We start from the raw sequence: 18,999 nt of genomic DNA on the forward strand, positions 1-18,999 counted from the left end.
AATATTTGTAATAAAAAATATAAAGTGAGCACTGTACACTTTGTATTCTGTGTTGTAATTGAAATCAATATATTTTAAAATGTAGAACATTTAATATTTCATACATTTCAGTTGGTAATCTGTTCAACAGTGCAATTAAAACTGATTAATCTCAATTAATTTTTTTAATAGCGATTATTTTTTTTTGAGTTAATCACATGAGTTAATTGTGATCAACCAACAACCCTAATAATTAACTTTAGGAAAAACAAATAAGTATTTTAGGAAAATTTGTCAGAGTGGCCACCAGCAAGATTTGATGGCCACACTCTGAGGCCACCAAAAGATCTGTTGTGAGAACCCCCTGTTCTAGAGCATTTGTCTGCAGGGAGAGAGCCTGCAGGGAATCAATGTGTGAAATGGATTCAAGCCCCCTCTGAAACCTCCCCTCTTGCCCTGACAGGCTGAGGAATCACATCCACATTTTGCTCCAGATCCTCCTGTCTTCCAGGGGACAGGGAAGGGAAATGGCTGTGATGAAGCCAGCTCAGGTAGGAGATTTTCAGGGTGCTGCAGGACAGGGTGTGGTAGAGAGGGAGGGGCAGGCAACACACAGGGGGAAGTAGGGAGGGTGTGACAAACCTGCTGGGACATGGTCAACCTGGGCCTGATTTTCTGAGCAAGCCCTTTGGCAGGGCGGGGAGCTGGAGGGAGGGAGAGGAATCCCCCATTTCTCAAACAGGAAACACCCCCCTGGGCAGGGCTGGGAAAACTGACCAGATTCCCAGTGCTGGAGCCTGACCCCACTGGCCAGAGACTGCTGTGAAATACGAAGGGAAGCTGTTGAGATTCCTGCCCTGGCTCAGAGCTCTGCTTCCTGCATCAGCCTGTGGCTGGCCGGTGTGTGGGAAATGAGAAGACTCTGCCCTGTCCTGTCTGCTGGGGGAACAAGGCACTCTCACCTTCTCCCCACCCCCTGAAGCCTCCTGGCTGCTCTGAGCAGGGTGTTGGGGGGGGAGGAGATGGGATTCTGCTACTCTGGGCCTCCTCCCCTGTAAATAGTGAGATTGTGGCTGGGGCAGCAGGTGCTGAGTGGGGAACTCTTGTTGTTTCAGATGCCGGTGACCTTCGAGGAGGTGGCTGTGTATTTCACACAGGGGCAGGGGGCTCTGCTGGACCCCACTCAGAGAGCCCTCTACAGGGACGTCATGCAGGAGAACTACAAAACGGTGACCTCGCTGGGTAAGGGATTCCCGTCCCCTCAGATACTAGAAGGCGTGGGGTCTGCGTGTCTGAATCTGGTCAGTTCTTCCCTGCTCAGTTAGATTAGAGGGGAAATGGACTCCAGAGTCTACACATGCAGTGTGAGAGACTTTCATCTCCATGCCGCAGGGGTAGTCTATTTTTTTGTCAAGGTCCAAATTTCTTGGTGAAAGTATAGTCAAGATCCAGACTCTAGAGAAAATAAATAAGTAAATAAAAAGATTTTGGGGTCCATTCAAGAGTGTCTGATGGTCCAGATTTGGCCTGTGGTCCACCTGTTGACTACCCCGCCATGCCCCCTCCAATGGGATCAGGAAGTCATAAACCTGCTGATTCATCCCCATCCCTCCAGCTTTCAAAGGGGCAGAAGCAGTGTATGGATCTGTCTGTTATTTCTCACTAATTTATAGTGTTGGTGTGGCCCCGTTCATCCCAGGATGGACAGACACTAAGGTGGGGGAGGCAGTACCTTTGACTGGACCAATTTCAGTTAGTGAAAGATATGCTTTTGAAGTTGGCCCAAGAAAAGATATTACGTCACCCACCTGGTGTCTCTTTATACTCACAGTCCCTGTGATCCTCCATTGTTGGGACTGGCTCCAGCCATGGGGAAGGCTCCGTAGGTTTAGAAATAGGCAGGGGTTTAACACCAGAGCTGTGTCTGCATCAGCAAGTCCCCCAGAGTGCACAGATCCTGGAAGCCCCCAGTGATGCTGTGACAGCTCCTCCCCCCCACCCCCAGACATCTGCCTCTCCCTGGGGGCTCAGTGGCCATGTTCCCCTCTGTTCAGATTCTACATCCACATAATTACAGTGGCCATGTTCCTGTCTTTTGGGATTCCACAGTCCCCCAGCTCAGCACGGGGCAGGTTGAGCTCAGGGAATGTTCTTTGTGACAACAAAGAACAATCAGCAATCGATTTATCCGGGATCGATATATCGCGTCTCATTAAGACGCGATATATTGATCCCGGAACGCGCTCCCCGTCTACTCTGGAACTCCACCAGAGCGAGTGGCGGTAGCGCAGTCGACGGGGTAGCCGCGGCCGTCGATCCTGTGCCGTGTGGACCCCAGGTAATTTGATCCAAGATACTTCGACTTCAGCTACGCTATTTGCGTAGCTGAAGTTGCGTATCTTGGATCGATTCCGCCCCCAGTGTAGACCAGCCCAAATACTCTGTCAATACTCGAGATACACCCTCATCTTCTTGATTTCCCCCCCTTACGAGCAGGATTTCCTGTTCCCAAACCGGAGCTGATCACCCGGCTGGAATGCGGGGAAGAGCCGTGGATCCCTGATCTCCACACCTCCAAGGAATGGGACATCCACAAAGGAACCCGCACAGGTGAGGAATCAGTGAAACTGACACACACACCATCTGGCGAGTGAATGAAAAAGCTGGGATGCCTAAAGATGTGTTGTTAGCGAGCTCTCCGGGTTGTGTTTCACCCCACCCAGTCAGGCTGTAGCCCTCTGGTATCATTTCATCATGGCAGATATCACCTATGGCTTCCCACCCATCCTTTAGTGTTACCCACACACTCTATGGCACCCACCTTTACCCTGTTCCTAGGACTCAAGGCATAACACAATTAATTTAGGTACCCTGCCCCCCACCCTGTTCCTAGGGGTCAAAGCATAATCTTCTGCGGGCTTACAGGACATTTTAACCAGTGAAAGAGCCTTACACAGTAATATCCTTAACCTCTATTTATTAACAGTTATCAAGACAGAACACACACGCTAAGCATACAATGCTCACCACTCCCAACAAGGCAGATGAACTTTTCCTGGTGGCCAGTCAGGATTGGTTTGTCCAGGGACTCCAGCGTCTGCACGATATAGTCAGCAGGGGGTTGAGATCTGGCATCTCTGATCTTGGGCCGGGTCCTGGAGTTAGTTCTAAGGAATTTCCTTTTGGACCCCAGCTTATATAGTGGCATTTGAGTCCTGCTTAGCTTGACCATAAGCTATCATTTTATTAAAGTATTACAAAATAGTTCTTTGACCAAGCCTAACATATTGCAAAACAATTCTTTACTCTATCATACCCCACCACCTGAGCTGATTTAAACCTTGCATAATTAGTTATGGATCAGTGTAGCAAGGCAAAGACTCACCAGCGCACCGCCTCCTGCTGGTCGTCTGGGAATTAGCTCTTTTCCAGCATACAGAGCGCCCTCTGCTGGCTAGTGGCTCACCTGCCTTAGGCCCCATGTCCCTCCCAGACCCCGGTGCCCCTTTACCTCAGGGTTCTGCCCCAGCAGTGCCCCCACACTCTGGGTCTCCCCTCCCAGGGGAACCCCCAGTCCTCTAACCCCACCTTGCCTCTGGCTACTGCCAGTCATCATCTAGCCCCCGCTCACAGGGACAGACTGCAGTCTGTAATGGCCACTCAGCATTGGCAAGGGTTTAGGACCAGCTGCCTCTGCCTATCCCCAGGCTGCACCTCTGTGGCCGCAGTACCTGCTTTGGCCTTTAGCAAGGCCTCAGCCTGGGGACTTGCCAGGCTGGAGCTCCCCAGCTCCTCTTGCCTTTCCCCAGCACTGCTCTGCTCTGCTCCCGGTACCCTGAGCTCCCAGGCAGCCAGGTCCTTCTCTCGCCACAGCTAGAGAGACTCCTCTGTCTCCTGGCCCCACAGCCCCTTTATCAGGGCCAGCTGGGCCCTGATTGGCATGGCCCCAGCTGTGGCTGTTCCCCCATCAGCCTAGCTTGGCTGCTTTTAACCCCTGTTCTCCAGGAGTGGGGCAGCTGCCCACTATAATCAGACAGAAACAAGCAAAGAACCAGACAGAGACGATACAGATAAAGAACAGCAAAGCAGGGACCATAAAGACAAAACAGTAAAGAAGGAGGGATTTCACAATCACAACTGTTAATAAGTGATTCCTTGCCAGACAGGATGCTGTCCAACTAAGTTTTCTTTAAACATCTTAAGCCCTGTTCCTTTATCTGTTGGTGGTGGGTGCCATTAGGAGAGGATCTCCTTCTTAGCAGCCCGATATTTCATTGTTTTGATACCATTTAGAGGGAATGTGACTTTCTGCTTCTTGTCTCATGGCTCCTGCTGTCCTAATGTGGCTGCAGAAAAAGGCCTCAGGCCTTACAGTGAGGAATCACCTTACAGTTAATGTAACCCTGTGCAGACTCACCCCACGGTGCCTCCTGCTCCTCTCGTCCAGGAATTAGCTCTGCCAGCCTTGGAGTGCCCTCTGCAGGCCAGTGTCCCACTGCCGCTTGGCCCCTGTGTCCCTCCTTGGACTCTGGTGCCCCGTTATCTGGGGTGCTGCCCCCTGCCGTACACCCCTCAGTCTCAGGGTCTCCCCTCCCCAGGAAACCCCCACCCCTCTATCCCCACCTCACCTCACCTCAGACATAGGCTACTGCCAGTCACCAACTCACCCCTGAACCCTGGGGCAGACTGCAGTGTCAGCCACTCATCATAGGCAAGGTTGGGTCTGGACCTGCTGCCCCTGTCTGCAAACCAGTGCCTCTATGGGGCCTTGGACAAGGTCCTGCAGCCTGGGGAGTTGCCAGCCTGGAGCTCCCCAGCCCCTCTGGTCTTTCCCCAACCCTGCCTCACTCTAGGCACCCTGAGCTTCCCAGCAGCCAGGCCCCTCTCTCTCTTTGAAAGCAGAGAGACTCTGTGTTCCTGCGCCTGGCTTCCCTGCCTTTATAGGGCCAGCTAGGTCTGTTTGGGGCGTGGCCCCAGCTGTGGCTGCTTCCCAATCAGCCCAGCTTTTCCCCCTGCCCCAGCCCTCTCCAGGGCTGTTTTAAGCCCTTTCAGGCAGGAGCGGGTGACCTCCCCGCTACACTCCCCGACTTTACTTCCCTGGGAGTATTTGGATGGGATGTGGAGGCAGAGTCCAATTTCCGAGGGCATGTCTACACTACAATCTTAAGTCAACCTATGTTAGATCGACTTACAGCCACCACAGTAATTACTGCCGTAGCTGATGTCCACGCTCCCCTCCTTCTGTCGGTGGTTTGCGTCTTCACCAGAGCGCTTCCACTGTCTGAAGAGGGGCAGTGTGGGGAGCTGAGCCATGAACCGGGGGAAGCTGCCTTGGGCTTCTCGCCTCCGGTGGGGAGATCAGTGCCCGGAGTCCAGTTGGCTGCTGTGCTCTCAGTGGGGAGCCAAGAGCCAGGAGGTCAGCTGGGCTGCCAGCAGGGAACATGGCGCCTGGACCGCGGGGGGCAGCAGGGCTCTTAGTGGGGAGCGGAGAGCATGGGCAGTAGCCCAAGCCAGAAGCCCAGGTGGTAGCCCGGCTTGGAGCGGAGACCTGGCAGCAGCCCAGCTGTGGAGCCAGGAGTCTGGCTTTCTTGTCAATTTCACAGCTCCAGCAGAGCTGTGAAATTCACAAGACAGCCAACAGCCCATGTAAGGAAGGCAGTGTCTACACAGACAATGTGTCGCCCTCACTACACGGACATAAGCCCTACGCCTCTCCTGGAAGTGGAGTTATTATGCTGGTATAGTAGGGCACTTAGGCCTGGTCTACACTACGAGTTTAGGTCGACTTTAGCCGCGTTAAATCGACTTAAGCCTGGACACGTTTACACTACGAAGCCCTTTCTTTCGACTTAAAGGGCCCTTTAAACCGGTTTCTTAACACCACCTCGACAAGGGGATTAGCGATAAAATCGGCCTTAGGGGGTCGGATTTGGGTTAGTGTGGACGGAATTCGACATTATTGGCCTCCGGGAGCTATCCCACAGTGCTTCATTGTGACCGCTCTGGACAGCACTCTCATCTCAGATGCACTGGCCAGGTAGACAGGAAAAGCCCCGCGAACGTTTGAATTTCATTTCCTGTTTGCTCAGCGTGGAGAGCACAGGTGACCATGCAGAGCTCATCAGCACAGGTAACCATGATGGAGTCCCAGTCCCAGTCCCAGGATCGCAGAAGAGCTCCAGCCTGGACCGAGCGGGAGGTACGGGATCTGATCGCCATCTGGGGAGATGAAGCAGTGCTCGCCGAACTCCGAAACAGTAAAAGAAACGGCAAAACATTAGAAAAGATCTCCAAGGCCATGAAGGACAGAGGCCATAACAGGGACGCACAGCAGTGCCGCGTGAAAATTAAGGAGCTAAGGCAAGCCTACCACAAAGCCAGAGACGCAAACGGAAGGTCCGGGGCTGAGCCGCAAACATGCCGCTACTACGCGGAGCTGCATGTCATTCTAGGGGGTGCAGCCACCACTAGCCCAAGCGTGTGCTATCAGTCCCTCTCTGGAAACAGGGAAGCGGGTTCGGCGGACGAGGAAGATGAGGATGGAGAGAACATAGATAGCTCACAGCAGCAAGGAAGCGGAGAAACCAGTTACCCCAACAGCCAGGATATGTTTGTCACCCTGGACCTGGAACCAGTAACCCCCGAACTCACCCAAGACCCTGAGGGCACACAGGGGACCTCTGGTGAGTGTACCTTTGTAAATATTACACATGGTTTAAAAACAAGCGTGTTTAATGATTAATGATTAATTTGCCCTGGCAATCGCGGCCAGTACAGCTACTGGAAAAGTCTGTTAACGTGTATGGGGATGGAGCGGAAATCCTCCAGGGACATCTCCAGAAAGCTCTCCTTCATGTACTCCCAAAGCCTTTGCAAAAGGTTTCTGGGGAGGGCTGCCTTATCCTGTCCGCCATGGTAGGACACTTTACCACGCCAGGCCAGTAGCACGTAGTCTGGAATCATTGCATAACAAAGCATGGCAGCGTATGGTCCCGGTGTTTGCTGGCATGCAGACAACATCCATTCCTTATCACTCTTTGTTATCCTCAGGAGAGTGATATCATTCACGGTCACCTGGTTAAAATGGGGCAATTTTATTAAGGGGACATTCAGAGGTGCCCCTTCCTGCTCTGCTGAACAGAAATATTCCCCGCTGTTAACCACGCGGTGGGGGGGAGGGTTGAAGTGACCATCCCAGAGAATTGGGTGTGTGGGGGAGGGGAGTTAGTTGGGTTTGTGCTGCATGTTAAACCTGAAATCGCAGTCCCTCCTTTTACATTGCAAACCCATTTTAAATGGCACGGGTGCTTGGTATGGGAAATGAGGGCAGAACTGTTTGAAACCATCCCCACATGTTAAGAAGGTTAAAAAAGCCCAAAGACTATATGTCTTACCATGGCTGCCTGCAAGCTGAAATCTGTGTCCTGGCACTGCGTGAGTGATCTCTCACACCAAACCAGGAGACTCTCAATATAAGAGGAAAAATGCGACCTTGTAACGAAAGCACATGTGCTGTGTGATGTTGTGAACAGCAAAATCTAACGTGAAAGAGTGTACCCATTGTTCTCTAAAATGTATCTTTTTTAACAACCTCTCCCTTCTCCACCAGCTGCAAATCTTACTCCTTCGCAGAGGCTAGTGAATATTCGAAGAAGGAAGCGAAGGACGCGTGACGAAATGTTTACTGAACTACAGACTGCCTCCCACGCTGACAGAGCACAGCAGAATGCGTGGAGGCAGTCAATGACTGATTTTAAAAAAGCCCAATATGAGCGAGAGGAGAGGTGGCGTGCTGAATCGCGGGCTGAAGAGGAGAAGTTGCGTGCTGAAACGCGGGCTGAAGAGGAGAGGTGGCGTCAACTTGTACTCAGAAAGCAAGAGTCGATGCTCCAGCTGCTGGAGCATCAAAGTGATATGCTCCTGCGTATGGTTGAGCTGCAGGAAAGGCAGCAGGAGCAGAGACCGCCGCTACAGCCCCTCTGTAACCAACAGCCCTCCTCCCCAAGTCCCATTGCCTCCTCACCCAGACGCCCAAGAACACGATGGGGGGGCCTCCGGCCACCCAATCACTCCAGCCTAGATGATTTCCAGTGCAATAAGTTCTAAAGTTTTAAAGTGCACTGTGTCTTTTTCCTTCCCTCCTCCCCCACCCATCCAGGCCTACCTTTGCAATTATCCCCCTAGTTGTGTGCTGAATTAATAAAGAATGCATGAATGTGAAGTAACAATGACTTTATTGCCTCTGCAAGTGGTGCTCGAAGGGGGGAGGGTAGTAGGGGAGGGTGGGGTGGTTGGTTTGCAGGGAAGTAGAGTTAACCGGGTGGGGGGGGGAGGGGCGGAGGGTTCACCAAGGAGAAACAAACAGAAGTTTCACTCCGTAGCCTGGCCAGTCACAAAACTGGTTTTCAACGCTTCTCTGATGCGCACCGCGCCCTGCTGTGCTCCTCTAACCGCCCTGGTGTCTGGCTGCACGTAATCAGCGGCCAGGCGATTTGCCTCAACCTCCCACCCCGCCATAAATGTCTCCCCCTTACTTTCACAGATATTGTGGAGCGCACAGCAAGCAGCAATAACAATGGGGATATTCTTTTCGCTAAGGTCTGAGCGAGTCAGTAAGCTGCACCAGCGCGCTTTTAAACGGCCAAATGCACATTCCACCACCATTCGGCACTTGCTCAGCCTGTAGTTGAACAGGTCCTGACTACTGTCCAGGCTGCCTGTGTATGGCTTCATGAGCCATGGCATTAAGGGGTAGGCTGGGTCCCCAAGGATAACGATAGGCATTTCAACATCCCCAATGGTTATTTTCTGGTCCGGGAAGAAAGTCCCTTCCTCCAGCTTTCGAAACAGAAGAGACTGCCTGAAGACGCGAGCATCATGAACCCTTCCCGGCCAGCCCACGTTGATGTCGGTGAAACGTCCCTTGTGATCCACCAGGGCTTGCAGCAGCATTGAAAAGTACCCCTTGCGGTTTATGTAGTCGGTGGCTTGGTGCGCCGGTGCCAAGATAGGGATATGGGTTCCGTCTATCGCCCCACCACAGTTTGGGAATCCCATTGCAGCAAAGCCATCCACTATGGTCTGCACGTTTCCCAGAGTCACTACCCTTGATATCACCAGGTCTCTCATTGCCCTGGCAACTTGGATCACAGCAGCCCCCACAGTAGATTTGCCCACTCCAAATTGATTCCCGACTGACCGGTAGCTGTCTGGCGTTGCAAGCTTCCACAGGGCTATCGCCACTCGCTTCTCCACTGTGAGGGCTGCTCTCATCCTGGTATTCTGGCGCTTCAGGGCAGGGGAAAGCAAGTCACAAAGTTCCATGAAAGTGCCCTTACGCATGCGAAAGTTTCGCAGCCACTGGGCATCGTCCCAGACCTGCAACACGATGCGGTCCCACCAGTCTGTGCTTGTTTCCCGGGCCCAGAATCGGCGGTCCACGGCATGAACCTGCCCCAGTAACACCATGATTTCCACATTGCTGGGGCCTGTGCCTTGTGAGAGGTCCATGTCAATTTCCTCATCACTATCGTCGCCGCGCTGCAATAGCCTCCTCCTCAGCTGGTCCTGGTTTTGCTTTGGCATGTCCAGGAGGCTCTGCATATACTCCAGGACAATGCGCGTGGTGTTCATAGTGCTCATAATTGCCGCGGTGATCTGAGCGGGCTCCATGATCCCAGTGCTGGCTATGGCGTCTGGTCTGAAAAAAGGCGCGAAAGTAGTATCTGACGGACCAGGGGAAGAAGGGAGGGAGGGAGAGAGGGAGGGAGGGAGGGGCGAGTGACGACATGGCGTACAGGTACAGGGAATTAAAATCAAGAAAGGTGGCTTTGCATCAGGGAGAAACACAAACAACTGTCACACAGAATGCCCCCCCCCCCCCAAAGATTGAACTCAAAAGCCTGGGTTTAGCAGGAGGGAGGGGGGAAGCAAATGAATGCAGAATAAATCTATTTTTTACATCTTAAGACGACGGTGCAGCATGACTGATAGCCCTTGGCATTTTCTGGGTGCTTGGCAGCAAATACTGGGCGCTTGGCAGTAAGCCTTCAGGTCTATTGCACGATCTGATGCCCACTGCAATATGACAATGATGGATACCAATCGTAATATGCTATCTACTGCCCAAAAGGCAAGGGGTTTCTGCTGTGTAGCAATCTAGCCCCACGTCTGCCAGCACCCAGATCGCCATCGGCCTCTTCTGGGTGCTTAGCAGACAATACTGGGCACTTGGCAGAAAATAGCATACTACGACTCTGCTAACGTGCAATGAGCCAACAGGGCGCATGGCAGAAAATAGCATACTACGACTGATAACCATCATTGTCTGCCCGGGTGCCCATGATCGACAGCCACTGCAGTACGACGACGACGGTTACCAGTCGTAATAAACCATCTTCTACCAAAAGGCAAGGGGCTGGTGCAATGCAGCCCTACGGCTGCCAGCCCCACGGCTGCCAGCACCCAGATCGCCAATGAAGGCTACCAGTCATGCTGCACCGTCTACCGCCAAAAGGCAGTAAGCTGCTGCTGCTGTTTAGCAATGCAGTCCCACGTTTGCCGGCACCCGGAAGACATATGGTGACGGTGAGCTGAGCTGAGCGGGCTCAATGCTTGGCATGGTATGTTGTCTGCACAGGTAACCCAGGTAAAAAGGCGCGAATCTATTGTCTGCGGTTGCTGTGACGGCGGGGGAGGGGCCTGACGCAATGTACCCAGAACCCCTCGCGGCACTGCTTTGCATCATTCGGGCATTGCGATCTCAACCCATAATTCCAATGGGCGCCGGAGACTCCGGGAACTGTGGGATAGGTACCCATAGTGCAATGCGCCGGAAGTCGACGCTAGCCTCGGTACTGTGGACACGGTCCGCCGACTTCATGCACTTAGAGCATTTTATGTGGGGACACACACAATCGGCTGCATACAACCGGTTTCTATAAAACCGGCTTCTATAAATCCGACCTAATTTTGTAGTGTAGACCTAGCCTTACACTGGCAGGACAAGGCTGTAGTGTGTACACTGACATAATTAGGTCATGTAAGCTGCCATATGTCGACCTAACTGTGTAGTGTAGACCAGCCCTCAGTCTCCCCATTAGTTACTGTGTTGTGTTTTCCCCTCTGTGTTGTTCCCTGTTCTGTCCTTTCTCCCCAGCACAGGGAATGACTCCTGTCTGGATTCTCTCTCTCCCAGCAGTTCATGAGGCGATGATGAGTGAGAACAAGGAGAAGAATTCACAGCAGGAAGATCCCGAGCAAGTGGAACTGCAGGGGAACTTTTGGAGAAGAGCCGAAGGGAATTTCTCCCAGTCCTTGGAACAGGGCAAAACTTGGAGAAGTCGGCAGAGGCCAGAGAGGCAGTTGGGAAACCACCCAATAAAGAAAGAGGAGGAATCCATTGAACGTAGGGTAGGATGCAAGAATCCCAAGGAAACCACAGCCCCACAGACAAATCCCAAGAAAGAAAAACCCTATAAATGTCTGAGCTGTGAGAAAAGCTTCAATCAGAAATCGAACCTTATCACTCATCAGAGAATCCACACAGGCGAAAAACCCCATAAGTGCTTAGACTGCGGGAAAAGCTTCAGCCAGAAATCGTCCCTTATTATACATGGGAGAAAGCACACAGGAGAGAGGCCTTATAAATGTTTTGAGTGTGGGAAATGTTTCAATCAGGTCTCAAACCTGACTACGCATCAGAGAATTCATACTGGAGAGAAACCTCATAAATGCTTGAAATGTGGCAAAAGGTTTAGTCAGAGATCAGCCCTGATTACACATCAGAGAATCCATACGGGAGAGAAACCCCATAAGTGCTTGGAATGTGGGAAAAGTTTTAGTCAGAGATCAGCCCTTATTACACATCAGAGAATCCATATGGCAGATAAAATGTACAAATGTCTCAAATGCGGGAAAAGTTTCAGTGTGAAATCAGCCCTTATTCTGCATCACACAATCCATGCAGGAAAGAAACTTCATAAATGTTTGGACTGTGGGAAGAGTTTCAGTGACAGCTCAAACCTCACTAAACATCGGAGAATCCACACAGGAGAGAGACTGTATCAGTGCCTCGACTGTGGGAAAAGCTTCAATCGGAAATCGAACCTTCTTACCCATCGGAGAACCCACACAGGAGAGAAACCCCATAAATGCTGGGACTGTGGGAAAAGCTTCAGTCAGAGATCATCCCTTATGAAACATGTGAAAATCCACACGGGAGAGCGGCCATATAAATGTCTTGAGTGTGGGAAATGTTTCAATCAGAACATAAATCTTATTACGCATCAGAGAACCCACACGGGAGAGAGACCCTACAAGTGCCTGTACTGTGAGAAAAGTTTTACTGTGAGGTCAGCCCTGATTACACATCAGAGAATCCATACAGGAGAGAAACCCCATAAGTGCTTGGACTGCGGGAAAAGTTTTAGTCAGAGACCAGCCCTTATTACACATCAGAGAATGCATACGGGAGAGAAACCCTTTAAATGTCTCAATTGCGGGAAAAGTTTCACTGTGAGATCCACCCTTATTACGCATCAGGCAATCCACACAGGAAAGAAATCCCATAAATGTTTGGACTGTGGGAAGAGCTTCAGTCAGAGTTCATCCCTTATTAAACATGGGAGAATGCACACGGGAGAGAAACCCTACATATGTCTTGAGTGTGGGAAAAGCTTTAGTCAGAGATCATCTCTTATTATACATGGCAGAATGCACACAGGAGAGAAACCCTATAAATGTCTTGAGTGTGGGAAATGTTTCATTCAGAGGTCAAATCTTGTTACACATCAGAGATCCCACTCGGGAGAGAGACCCCATGAGTGCCTTGACTGTGGGAAAAGTTTCAAAGTGAGATCAGCCCTTGTTACACATCAGAGAATCCATACGGGAGAGAAACCCCATAAATGCTTGGACTGCGGGAAATCTTTTAGTCGCAGATCAGCCCTTATTACACATCAGATAATCCACACTGGAGAGAAGCCCCATAAATGCTTGGAATGTGAGAAAAGTTTCAATAACAGCTCGAACCTTACTAAACACCGGAGAATTCACACAAGAGGGAGCGACTCTAGAAATACCTCAACTGCAGGAAAAGATTCAGTCCAAGCTCATACATTATTACCCATCAGCGATCCACAGAAGAGAGAGAACTTGAATGTGGGGGAATCTTCAATTGGTGCTCCCACAGAATCAAGCATTGTCAGCTCCACTCAACTTCAAGCGGAGTTAATGCCATGTTGGACATCAGAGACTCCTCCACACAGCAGGGAAATTCTCTCAGGGCCCTAACTGGGGCCGGCCATGGTGACAAACCCATTTCCTCGTTCCCACACACATCAGGGCTATTTGGTTCCCAAGGATCCAGCTGCCCATCGCTGGGGTGAGGATCCAGCATCAGCCGAGCACCAACTGGTCAGTGACCCTCTGGCTCTGCCTGGTCTAAGCAAACCCCAGGCAGAGGAGGAGAAGCCCTGATCAGCCCCTCCTCCCTGCTGCAGCCCTGGCTGCTGAGCTGATGGGTCACAGGTGAGGAAAGGGCTATCGAGTGTTTGGGGCTCATGGGATAAGAGGCGAGGGGGAGCACAGGGGTAGAGAGGTGCTGCCTCATCAGTCATCCCCTCTGCCCCCCTCTCCCTGCCCCCTCTGCATTCAGCCAGCACCACTGAGAGGGGCTGATTCCCACAGACTGCAGCGGGTTCTCAAACTATTTACCATTGTGGGCTGCATATGCGGCCCATAATGCATTATGTGGGCCGCATCCAATACTACCTGTATGGCCCTGAGGATGTCATATGGGCTGGAGCTGTGTGCTGATTGGGCCGCATACAGCCCACGGGCCGCAGGTTGAGAACCACTGCCACAGGGCCTTTCGTGGGAGGCCTGGAAATCCCACCTCTGCCTCCGCAGCATCAGCCGCCGAGGGTCTGTCTGTGGTAGGAAACATGGTCGGGATCAGCCAGCTCATCTCCTCTGACCCTCCCCCACTCATCCTACCCTAGACTGAGCCTGAGCATCTAATTCATTCAGACCCCACCATTAGCAGAGTGACTGTTAGAGTCACTGAGTTCCCCCTCTGGGGATGCTGGGACAGTTTGCATAGTGGGGGTGCTGAGAGCCACTGAACCAAACTGTAAATCCTGGATAAGATGGAAATCACTTCAAGCCAGGGGATGCTGCAGCACCCCTTGTTCTGGCACCTGTGTCTGGGGGTAGATTCTCTCATTCCCAAATAGTCTCACATTACTCCGGGCCGTGCTGAAAAGCATTTAGTGTTTGTACATTTTCTCCCTTATGGGCCAGAATTAAACAGAATCCCACAAAAGTGGGAGCAGGGACAGTGAAATGTGGTGTTTTAGCTTCTGTTTTATTTGCGAGCGATGGGGTGAGTCCGAGGGATTCCCGCCTTCCCCCATCACCCTCATGCTCCACCGGGACACAGCAACCTCTGTCCAAACCTTGGAGAGTTTATCCCAGGGGTGGGCAAACTACGGCCCGGGGGCCAGATCCAGCCCACCAGCCATTTTAACCCGGCCCTCGGGCTCCCGCTGGGGAGCGGGGTCTGGAGCTTGCCCCCCTCCGGCACTCCAGGCAGGGAGCAGTATTGGGGGCCACTCCACGTGGCTCCCAGAAGCAGCGGCATGGCCCCCCTATGGCTCCTACACATAAGGGCAGCCAGGGGGCTCCGCTCTGCATGCTGCCCCTGCCCCAAGTGCCGCCCCTGCAGCTCCCATTGGCTGGGAACTGCAGCCAATGGGAGCTGTGGTGATGGTACCTGCGGATGGGGCAGTGTGCGGAGCCACCTGGCCGCGCCTCTGTGTAGGAGACGGAGAAGGGATATGCTGCTGCTTCCGGGAGCTGCTTCAGGTAAGCGCCATCCGGAGCCTGCACCCCATAGCCTCTCCCCATGCCCCAATCCCCTGTCCCAGCCCTGATCCCCCTCCCACTGTCCAAACCCCTTGATCCCATCCCAGAGCACCCTCCTGCACTCCAAACCTCTCATCCTCAGCCCCACCATAGAGCCAGCACTCCCAGCCAGAGCCCTCAACCCCCCGTGCCCTAGCCCCCTGCCCTAGCCCTGATCCCCCTCCTGCCCTCCAAACCCCTCGATCCCAGCTCAGAGCACCCTCCTGCACCCCAAAGCTCTCATCCCCAGCTGGAGCCTCCACCCCAGCCTGGAGTCCCTTCCACAGCTGGAACTCATTTCTGGCCCCACTCCCAAACAGCCCTCACCCCCTCCTGCACCCCAACCCCAATTTTGTGAGCATTCATGGCCCACCATACAATTTCTATTCCCAGATGTGGCCCTTGGGCCAAAAAGTTTGCCCACCTCTGGTTTATCCTCGCCTCATTCCGCCCGTCCACCTCCCAAAGTGTCACTTGCCACAGTGTTCTTGGCTCTCCATGCTTAGGAATGACAGCTTGATTTCCCTGACCCTAAATCAGACTCCTGAGGGCTGGAGAAGAAAGCACAGATTGAGCTTTCTGTGTTTATTGCTCTTTCCATCTATTGGCAAAAATTCCTTCCAGGCTTTTTTAGGCTAGTCCAGATCATTTGTAGATGGGAAGTTGGTCTGTCTTTCTTTCTTTCTTTCTTTCTTTCTTTTTCTTCATGCTCAAACTTTTGTAACTAACAACCATGAGGTGTGAAATAAAGCAGGCTTAGCCAGTACAGAGGGAAATGGGTAAATTTATTTTCCTCATAAAACGTCTTAAGAGTCTCTGGGATTTCACTTTATGAATGTGAAAGTGTTTTATAGCCCACGCTGGATTGTGGGTTATTCTCTATTCCTGAAGGCTGTTTGGTCACATACATTGATATTAGTTTAGTTCAGGGGTCGGCAACCTTTCAGAAGTGGTGTGCCGAGCCTTCATTTTATTCACTCTAATTTAAGATTTTGCGTGCCAGTAATACATTTTAACGTTTTTAGAAGGTCTCTTTCTATAAGTCTGTAATATATAACTAAACTATTGTTGTATGTAAAGTAAATAAGGTTTTTAAAATGTTTAAGAAGCTTCATTTAAAATTAAATTAAAATGCAGAGCCCCCCGGACCGGTGGCCAGGACCCAGGCAGCGTGAGTGCCACTGAAAATCAGCTCGCGTGCCGGCTTCGGCACACGTGCCATAGGTTGCCTACCCCTGGTTTAGCTTGACAGGATGTAGCGTAGATTTCTTGAGGAAATCACGAGACAAATGATTGTTTGTCAGAATAGTCCTTTGTTTATTTCATTTTAACCTTGTCATGTGATTTTTGTGTGGTTTGAACAATGACAATGATCAATATCTATCTCACAGACACTGAGCGCTAGATTTAAACTCTGAGAGGCAGAGACTGAAATGGGGAAAGAATGTACTGCCTGATCCCTGCAGCGATGTGAGATACAGTCAGTAGGGGGAGAGGATGGGAGATGCTGGGAAACTGCTGGGTTTGCTCTTGAGATCCAGACAGCTGAGGCTGAGAACTGGAAACTCACTACACCAGTGCCAGAGAGAGACAGGAATTGTCCTACCAGTGCCGGGCAAAGCTGTCCCTGAAGTCTAAAGGGCTACAGATGACACCCCAAGAGGAGTGATGGGAAAGGGGCAGGGTCTCCTGCTTGCTGAGAGGATGAGCCTGGGCAGAAGGGAGAAGGAAACCAGGGAAATGAACAGGTCTGGCCAGCCCTAAAGCCAGACCAACCCAAAGAGAGCCTGTTGACCCAGCTGGTCTCCTCCTCACCTACCGCAGTCTCCCGCGTATGGACTATAGACACACTCTGGGCTCCCCGCATCCCACACAGCTACCCTCAAACCTGAACTCCCCACGTTTCCTGCTTTGGAACGTTTGCTTTGTGACCTGGTCCTGGTGTCTCTCACAGACTGTCTGTGCTTTTCTACCAGTTTTAACTCATTCCTCTCTCCCTGGTGCGCATGGAAGCTGGGAGCAGCGCTGGGCTGGGCCGGGCTGAGCATTGGGAGGGGTGGGGAAGGTTAACTTTTCTTTCTTGCTTTCAAATAATAAAGTAGAAATTAGCTTCTCAAATTCCCAGTGTCCTTTGTCTCGACTAAAGGATCCTAGCAGCCATCTGGGAAGCCTCTAGCCCCAGCCTTCACCACTTCAGACTACAGATGCCAGAACTGCCAACTCGTCGGGTTTTCTGACTCTTCTATGGGTCAGTAGGGAAAATCCATCATCTGCAGGGGCAGTCCCCTCTGGCTGGCATTTCCCATTCGCCCACCTCCTGCAGGAGGGGAGTTAATCAGTGTGGGGAGGTGTTTTTAATCTCGAGCTGCTATCAAAAATGCTGTCTGAGAGCTAGGTATGTTTTCATTTAGTTGTAGCCGAGCAAAAGGAGGCCGTACACCCAACTCAATGGCGTTTGTCTCTTGGATGCAATGTCATGGGTATCAAAGGCCAGGGCAGGCTAAGTCTCCCCTAATCCAGGCTGTGGCCCCGTCCATGTTCCACCCCAAGGCCCCGCTTCCCTCCCCTCTTCCCTGAAGCCAGGGTGAGGCTCAGCTCTAGCTGGCGGCCTGGAGCTCGGGCCTGCCAGCTGCCAGGAACTGGTGCCACCCTGGGTTGGTTTGGGCCAGCCCGGGGTGGGGGTCGGTGCAGTGGCTCGGCTTGGCCCTGGGCGGCTTGGGGCAGCCTGGCCTTGCCTGTAGCTTGGGGCTCCTCCGGCGGCAGGGGGGCTTGGAGCTCCACCTTGGGGGAGCGCCACTGGTGGAAGGGGTGGGGCTAGTGGATTAGCCTCCCCGAAGGGGGTATTCTCCCGCCACCTATGCGTGATGTAATAATTTTGCTGCATCTGATTAAATTTTTTTTAAAAAGGGACTGTTCTAGGTACCCCTCAGGAGAAGGCTGGTGATTTCGGTGAACATCAGAAAACCGTAAAGGGACATGGGATGGCATCTGGTACCTAGAGCCATCTGCTTCAGCCTCGTCTGCAATTGTCTAGAGACCAAAGACCCGGCTGCTGGCAGCTACTAAGGCCTGGATCCACAAAGAGACTAGAAAAATCAATGAATGGGATCCAGAAAGCCTGACTCAGTCACCCAGGCTCCCTATATAAAGCATGGGGAGAGAGAGGGGCCTATGAATGGGATCCACAGAAGCCAGCGTGCTAGGCAGGGAGCTGCCTAAGGCCTGGTCTACACTAGGACTTTAATTCGGATTTAGCTGCCTTAATCCGAATTAACCCTTCACCCGTCCACACTACAGAGCCAGTTAATTCGAATTAAAGGGCCCTTTAAATCGATTTCTGTACTCCACCTCGACGAACGGAGTAGAGCCTAAATCGATTTTGTTAATTCGAATTAGGGTTAGTGTGGACGCACACCACCGAATTACTGTGTTTAAGTTAATGGGGTAGTGTGGCCGCACACCACCGAATTAATGTGGTTTAAAACCGAATTAAGGTGCTTAGTGTGGCCGCGCACAATCGAATTTATACAACCTGTTTCCCAAATTCGAATTATCTAAATTCGGATTAATCCTGTAGTGTAGACATACCCTAAGACAGCCAACGGGAGATGCTGAGGAGAGGGTACAACTTAATCCTCGCTCCTCTAATGGAGATAAACCTCTCCCTGCAGCCCAGATTTCGGGGCCTTGTAACATAAAGGCCCATGAGCAAAAGGCTCACTGTTCAATACAAGCAACTCCTGTCTCAGACCTGACAAACTCACTACACTTAATGCACTGTTTTCCTGGTATTGATCCATAAGGGGTAGCATGTGAGATCTCTACTGAAAGCTTATAATGTGTTGATACTCATAAATATTGCGAGATGCATGTATGGGAGATATTGAAGTAATAACGTAACTATATTGAAAGTTATCCCATTATGGTGTTGGAGTGAAAGTGAGTCACTCACTTGTCTTGGTGACAGCCCATTTAAATTGGAGGGAGTTTTCCCTGGCTAGCCCATTATGCAATGCATTGCTCAACTGTCCACCATTGCGCCTATTCAGAAAACGAATGGAAAGCCATCAAAGCTGAACTATAAACACTGAAAGCTGGTGGCAGTGAGAAGGA

The 18,999-nt window shown here is 51.6% G+C and overlaps 1 protein-coding gene across 3 annotated transcripts; it reads left to right on the forward strand.

The window, feature by feature from the left end:
- The first annotated feature begins 1,094 nt into the window (after positions 1 to 1,094).
- Positions 1,095 to 13,732, forward strand: LOC112105775 (zinc finger protein 345-like). 3 transcript variants are annotated; one of them, XM_026658691.1, is made up of 3 exons: positions 1,095 to 1,221; positions 2,476 to 2,589; positions 11,138 to 13,732. In XM_026658691.1, the coding sequence occupies exons 1-3, from the start codon at positions 1,095 to 1,097 to the stop codon at positions 13,270 to 13,272; spliced, it is 2,376 nt and encodes a 791-aa protein (XP_026514476.1). In that variant the 3' UTR covers positions 13,273 to 13,732. The 3 variants fall into 3 exon arrangements, with proteins under 3 accessions (XP_026514476.1, XP_026514477.1, XP_026514478.1); XM_026658692.1 differs by having other exon boundaries at positions 11,177 to 13,732; XM_026658693.1 differs by having other exon boundaries at positions 11,180 to 13,732.
- Positions 13,733 to 18,999: the final 5,267 nt, after the last annotated feature.

Source organism: Terrapene carolina, unplaced genomic scaffold (assembly GCF_002925995.2).
Source record: "Terrapene carolina triunguis isolate 2854851 unplaced genomic scaffold, T_m_triunguis-2.0 Scaffold502, whole genome shotgun sequence".
Lineage (NCBI taxonomy): Eukaryota > Metazoa > Chordata > Testudines > Emydidae > Terrapene > Terrapene triunguis.